General features: G+C 42.5%; 1 protein-coding gene and 2 long non-coding RNA genes across 3 annotated transcripts; 2 read left to right on the top strand and 1 right to left on the bottom strand.

The window, feature by feature from the left end:
- LOC120974698 (uncharacterized) lies at nt 1–3,566 on the top strand. Its single transcript, XR_005770040.3, has 4 exons — nt 1–170; nt 1,701–1,851; nt 2,513–2,576; nt 3,453–3,566. It is a non-coding gene; the product is annotated as an uncharacterized lncRNA (long non-coding RNA).
- On the bottom strand, nt 2,939–3,907 carry LOC109761728 (uncharacterized). Its single transcript, XM_020320584.4, has 3 exons — nt 3,448–3,907; nt 3,257–3,331; nt 2,939–3,146 (listed from the first exon to the last, which is right to left on the bottom strand). Exons 1-3 carry the CDS (start codon nt 3,757–3,759, stop codon nt 2,979–2,981), a joined length of 555 nt encoding a protein of 184 aa, XP_020176173.1. The 5' UTR covers nt 3,760–3,907; the 3' UTR covers nt 2,939–2,978.
- On the top strand, nt 3,879–4,601 carry LOC120974699 (uncharacterized). The gene is made up of 2 exons (XR_005770041.1): nt 3,879–4,128; nt 4,234–4,601. It is a non-coding gene; the product is annotated as an uncharacterized lncRNA (long non-coding RNA).
- The last annotated feature ends 2,193 nt before the right edge of the window (nt 4,602–6,794 follow it).

The following is a 6,794-nucleotide window of genomic DNA, read 5'->3' as shown; positions in this document are numbered from 1 at the left end:
GTCGATGCCGGCCCGACGAACGGAACGCGATCCTCTTCACTTCTTCGGTCCGTCTCGCTCTCCGGCAAAGACGAGGCAACCCGCCGCCACGCCGCCGGTGGCAAAATCATCCATACGACGGCGGCCGGTTTTTTCGCCCCGTCACCGGCGAAGTTGTACCACGTGACTATGTAAGTGGACTTCACTCGCAGCTCTCCCTATCCTCCCCATCTCGTTCTTCACCTCTCCCCACGAGACCTGCCGACCTGTAAATCAGCTACCAACTTGTTAAATTAACAAGAGAATCGATGTGGTGTTACTAAACATTGCCTCGGAATCGAGAAATTTGGAACTGATTATTACAAGTTGCGCGTTGGAATTGGATAATGCCAACCGATCCCAAACCCTCGGCGAATTTTCGCGACTTGGGGCAGAGCAATAGCCGGGTAATAAGGGCTGCTCGTTTGCCAGTGTGGCGCCGTATGGGCGCGGGGCGCCGGCTCCTGCCTCCAGCATTTTGGAAAGATCAAGTTGGGGCAAGTGGCGATAAATTCAGATTTCTTTTTCGACGAAGCACCAGATTCCATGCAATGGTGGGTTGTTTTATATGTGTGCTTGGTCTGCAGTTCCAACCTGTTGTAAGTTCCTTGTCTCTTTTGGACCCGGTGATGCCTTGCCGTTGCCGATGCTGATGCCGATGCTTTGGCTGCCTATGATGATGATGGTGGTGATGCCGCCGCTGCGCGTTCGCTGGATCTGTCTTGCTTCTGGTTTGCCCTCTGGAGTATGATATGTTCCTCCGGAATATAGGTTAGGCCTCTTGTTGACTTGACCAACAGCATATGCGATTTAGGTGCACCTTTCGCCTTTGATGAATGGTGAGTAGGAGACTGACTTCGAGTGGAAAAAATCGTTCTCAGCTCTGCACTTCCACTAGGTCTTCTTTTATCCTCTTCCCCAATGTCAAATTACCATGAGTAGTACTACTAGGTTAGTGGTTAAAAAGATTGTGTTTCAGAGGTTGGTATCTCATACAGGTCATTCTCCTCTGTGCTCCCCGAACCAACCTTGACCGATAATAATGCAACACCAAAAGGCCTTTCAAAAAAATAATGCAACACCGAACTGCTGAATGTTCTTAGCTAGATGTTTTCAGCCTTGAAATGCTTTCTGAACAACATCTGGAGTTTAAAGAAATATTTCCTTATGCATTTTGCCCATCTTGCTGACTTAACCAACAGCACATGGGTTTAGGCGCACCTTTTGCTTTTAATGAGTGGTGATTAGGGGCATTGTCAATAGGTCTTGTTTTATGCTCACAGTATCCCCAAATGTCCAATTACTGTAAATGGTACTCACTTGGTTGTTACCAGGATTACTTCAGAAGTTGTTGGTCATACGGCTCTGCTCTGTGCTCCCCAGACCAACCTTGATTGATAATGATGCGGCACCCAACTGCTCAATGTTCTTACCTCGATGTTTTCAACCTTGAAATACATTTTGAATAACATCTAGAGTTTTGAGGAAGATGTCCTTCCGTGTTTTGCCCATCTTGTCCACATTACCCTCGATATCTTCAAAAGTATCACCAGATTCAGACTGTTGCGCTTTTTCTACACTTTCCAACCAACCCCTGTCATGGATGTCTTAGAAGTGGATCCAGTATCCTAAGAACTTTCCAACTAAATCTTATCTTACGATCTACATTCTACAATATCCAGGTTGTCGTCGAAAAGTTCAGCATATATTAAAGATGAGTTAAGGATAACAGTCAGACCTGCAAGTGGGCATTTTCAGACTTATCCGCTGTATTCTATGGAAAGAGAATTTCCTGGCAGCGCTGAAGACTGTGTCATATGGAACAGAAAAAATGTAAGTTCACTAAATAACATAAATGTGACTTTTCCTGCCAGAATTTGATGAATGAGTATCACATACCTGCGACAACCCTGTCCTTTAAATTACTAATCGTTTGTACTATTTTGGAGGAATCCGAGGAATGTGCTTATAGGTGTCTAATATTGAAGGTCCACTGGATGCTAACTGCCTCCTTGTGATGGCACATGGAAATTTCTTACTTTGTTAGAGAAATGGGTTGCTAGTTGCAACCTCCGTAAGACTGTATCATGTAAATATACTACTGACTGAACTTATTCCTAGCAGACTAATAAAGAACTTGTTTTGATTTGGTAGGCTTTGATACTTATAGAAAGTCAGAGATACCCCATCTGCTTACTCTGATTAATTAAGCAGGCCTCTGGTACTTTCTAGTGAGTAGCGAGTAAAGAAAGATTAGCCTTTGTGTCAGAAGAGTATTACAGCTTGCCTGTACAGTTCTACTTGTACCTACTGGTCACATCATTGACGTGTGCGTATAGGCTTAACGGAATCTTTTGACCATGTGATTGTCAAACTCAGATTTCAAACTGAATGAGCCAGCTCACTAATCATTATATCATGAAAGATTGAGAATTACATAGTCCATATTTCACTTGATGCTAGTGCTAACCTGATATCTTCTACTAATTTCAAGGTAAATGCCTGCATTTCGGCAAAATGTTGACGGCATAAAAATCTGACGGAAGCTTTCTGCTGAGGTAAGATACGTTTTACATTCAAGTTTTCAACTTGGATGCCACTGATGAATCGCACTGAGGTTTTACCTCCACTTGAGATTTGAAATGTTTCGGTACACATACAATGTACTGAAGCAATATACAAAGTTTTCCTCACTGTCATGCACTTGAATATTTCTTACTTCTTGTTTATTATTTCTCGATAGTTGAATGCCTGTTTTTATTAGTTAATGGCATGATTGGACAGCTCGACGGCATGATGGAAGTAGTGTTCTCAGCTGACACAGTCCACAAGAGAGTGATGTACGAACTATTTATATATATATATATATATATATATATATATATATATATATATATATATATATATATATATATATTGTATATAACTGAACCAGCGTTCTTACAGTACATGAACAGTAATCAACCTAGGTAATCTATCAACATGGAGAGAGGGACTAAGCAAAGCCCTTTCTTCCTCAGATCATTGAACTCATGCAGCTGCTTCTCGTTGCTATTTCCACTGCTGATCGCTTCTGGAACCGCACCAGTCGCCTGCTGCCTTGAACCCGCATCGAGGAAATACTTGGCCTGCAATATTTCAGGAACACACAATTGTAAGAAAAAGCTTATACTATAACATCTAAACAACGTCTGAAGGAAGCTAGAAAGAGATGATAGAGATTGCTTCTTGAACATACCAGCTGGGCGGTGTTCATGTCCTTCGCATCCATGGTTAGAATTGACTTCATGAACATATCATGCATGTTGGTTACCTGTACAACAAAAATCATAATCATGTTAGAACCTAGAATAAAGGCTAAATATGTACTGCTGTTCATCAAGTTATCTATGCCTAACAAGAGAAAGTTATTTTTCTTCCTTTACTAACCTTAGGGCGAGCGGCGGAAGAACAGGCAGTGTCCTGCAGAGAATCATCCTCGTCATCTTCATCCATGAGGTCCGACGTGAGGAAGGAGTCGGTGTCGGAACCATCACCCAAGGAATCAGATGAGGAAGAGAAGCCAGAGGAGAAATCACTGTCAGAGGCTTCTCCTCCTTGGTGATCCATCTCCTGTCTGTTGTCTGTTGATGCCACAAAGTTTGCAAAGTGCATAGCCCAGCTGCTCTCGCCGACCGACATGGACGCCGGCGGTGGCGGCTGGCTGATGCAAGAAGACTGTGGCGATGTTGTGTTCTCCATGTGTATGAGAAACTGCAAGCAGAAGCAGGCTGGCAGCAGTGATAAGCTTCTAGCCGGGTGTTGTGTTCTGGATGGAATGCTGTGTTCGGCTCGTGCTGACCGTATATATAGCTCCGGCTCCGGCTCCAGCGAGTGGATATGAATGGAAGTACATGAGCGTGAACTGTCTGTCAGGCACTGGCGCCCGTTTTAAAAATTGGCAATGGAGGAATCTTAGCGTTGTAATGGTCTCTTGATCGAGAATAATTCCGCGATCGATCATCGATCGCCATCATGCATATTCTTTGGTGATTGGGACCCAAGCGGCAGCAGAAGCAGTTGGAATGCATAGCCGGCTGGTGATACATGGAGAGCTACACTCCACCTACTGTAAGCCTCTCTTGCCAATCACAATGTGGTAGGCTGATAGCTATCCAGTTTTCTGCTCTTTTCTAACTGCGACTTTGTTTAACTAACATATGTTGGAGATTGCAGTATTGGTGCTACTAGTATTATCTCTCCATTTGTGCCCACGTTTTCCCTTGGAATGGATTGATGGAGCTGCTGTACTGGTGGTAACTGCTTTGGATCCCGAGCTCAAGTGGTCTACATATTCTAAAAAATAAAATCAAAAGTGCATGCACATGTCTAAAAGAATTCCCCACATGTATATGTGGGAGTACACTATGAATCTATCAAGTTTTCTGAAAAGATACACATTCGTTTGTGAGTAGGAAAAAAAATGTGTGGTTTGACATTACCTCCCTGTCAGTTTATAAGGGACACGTGTATTTCTAGATTATCAATATGATGAATGAATATGCATTGTACGCTACAAAAAGTAATACTCGCTACGTTCAAAATGCAAGTCTTTTTAGATATTTCAATATGAACTACATACGGATGTATATAGACATACTTTACAGTGTAGATTCACTCTTTTTGCTCCGTATGTAGTCCGTACTGAAATCTCTAAACAGGCTTATATTTAGGAACCAAGGGAGTACCATTGAATTACTGATCAACAAAAGTTTCTAACGGTATATATACTTTTGGTGGCATATAACTTATACTCCCTCCGTCCGGAAATACTTGTCCTAAAAATAGTTGTGTCTAGACTTATTTTAGTTATAGATACATCCATTTTATCCATTGCTAGGACAAGTATTTCCGGATGGAGGGAGTATTTTCGTTGGTTAGATTAGTGATCTAGAAATGCCGGCATGCCTATAACAAACCAAAATTAAGAGAGGGAGTACCAAACAGGAACACTACTGTTTGCTCTTATGGATAATGACATTTCTCTTTTCTTTGCAGCCAGCCTATGTATACTTTTTTCATCAAAATTTGCAGATTCATGGATCTTTTGGCATTTTTTAAAACCAGAACGTTTAAGTAATAATAGGCTCGTTGAGGCTCAGGAATAAAAAAGACCTGCGCTCCCGTACGAACCACTACTGAGCTTTCGCCGGGGATGGACTTTCCGAGCAGTAATGGCGAAAAGGTGCAGCGGGGAGGAGATACGCTACAGTTCATCGCGATCATGGTGGCGCAAAAGTGTGCTGGCCATGGACCAATGGCCGCCGGGCAAGTCACGGGATTCATGTAGTCGGTCGCCGTCGTCGTGGCCGTGGCAACTAATCTGATCCTGTGATCCCGTGGCGATCGCGATTACGCCGAGGATCTGCACACCGATTATTTACGCGCGCTCGCACAAGGATCCTGGTCGATCGGTCGCCGGCCCTGAGCGGAGCGACCGTCCGCGTGCATGCCGACCGTATCCTGAGAATCCATAGTTTAGTTGTCTCGTGGTGATAAACTCAAATGAGCATGCTTATTTTTCAAATAATCGCCATAGCTAGGCTTTGCCTATGGGGGTGGCCAACCCCCTATGTCAATTAGTAGTTCACATGCGTGCACCACAAGCTTGATGGGTTAGCTGCAACTGATTTTCACAAGTAGACGTGTATACTTTTCGAATTAAATGCTTTGGGTCTACCTTGTTGTAGCATGCGCCATACCCTTAATCAGCTTCACTTTTTTTTAGCAAATAAACTTTTCACATGGAAGTTGAGCCAAATTCACGCTGTCTAGATTTAACTCCCGTAATTCCAGTTTATCTAAGAATGCAGACTAACAATTGGAATTCTCTGATTTTTACTAGACTTGTTTACGAATGCGGACAACCTTCCGTAGTTTCAAAGTTTTACTAGATACATTTAATAATGCAAATTAACTTCAAATTTATACCCCCCACGTAGTGCACGTAACATGTTCGGCAACTGGTTGAGGGGTATTGATAAACAATTTTCTGCACATATTCTTGTGGGGGCGGCTGCCTTATGCTGGGCATTGTGGCTTACCAGGAATGATGTGGTTTTTAATAAAAAAAATATGTTTCATCTTCTATGCAGGTTATTCATGTATGTACGCGATGCTCCGTACTTGGTCTATCCTACAAAAGCCGGAGGACAGGGACCTATTTATGACGGCGTCTATGCGGCTGGAGTGTACGGCCAGGGAGGTTTTCTACCCCCATGGATGGCGGTGTGATCACCGGTTAGGATCTGCCACATCATAGGCTAGACAGATTTATTTATTTTTGAGTTGTAAAACAATTTTTTATTTTTGGGACGGGTGGACTTATGGGCTGTGTGCATCGTGCTATGCAGAGGCCGGGCATTCTTTCGATGCGTTTGTATCACCTCGATATATCAATTGAATGAAATGTCCTTTATCGAAAAACTTCTAAAATTCCCTAATTCTTACTAGATTTATTTAAGAATGCAGACTACCTTCGTAGTTTCTGATTTTTACTATATTTATTTAAGAATGCAGATTAACTCCCGGAATCCCCTAATTTTTACTAGATTTATTTAAGAATACAGACTACTTCCCGTGGTTTTAGATTTTTACTATATTTATATAAGAATGGTGATTAACTTCCAGATTTCGCTGATTTTTCCTAGTTCCTCATATCCAAATTAATTGCCGCAGCTTTAGTACAACTTTGTATTAAAATCATACTAAAGCTGCAACAAGTAATTTGGGTCGGA

Source organism: Aegilops tauschii, chromosome 2 (assembly GCF_002575655.3).
Source record: "Aegilops tauschii subsp. strangulata cultivar AL8/78 chromosome 2, Aet v6.0, whole genome shotgun sequence".
NCBI classification, from domain to species: Eukaryota; Viridiplantae; Streptophyta; class Magnoliopsida; order Poales; family Poaceae; genus Aegilops; species Aegilops tauschii.
The sequence above is the reverse complement of the archived record's forward strand: the minus strand, read 5'-3'. Positions and strand labels throughout refer to the sequence as shown.

Excerpts from the sequence above, each read along its gene's own strand:
- LOC109761728 (XM_020320584.4), bottom strand. The coding sequence starts at position 3,759 with ATGGAGAACACAACATCGCCACAGTCTTCTTGCATCAGCCAGCCGCCA. Across the intron at positions 3,332-3,447 it reads CTTCCGCCGCTCGCCCTAAG|GTAACCAACATGCATGATAT; the intron begins GTTAGTAAAGGA and ends TTTGTTGTACAG. Across the intron at positions 3,147-3,256 it reads ACATGAACACCGCCCAGCTG|GCCAAGTATTTCCTCGATGC; the intron begins GTATGTTCAAGA and ends GAAATATTGCAG.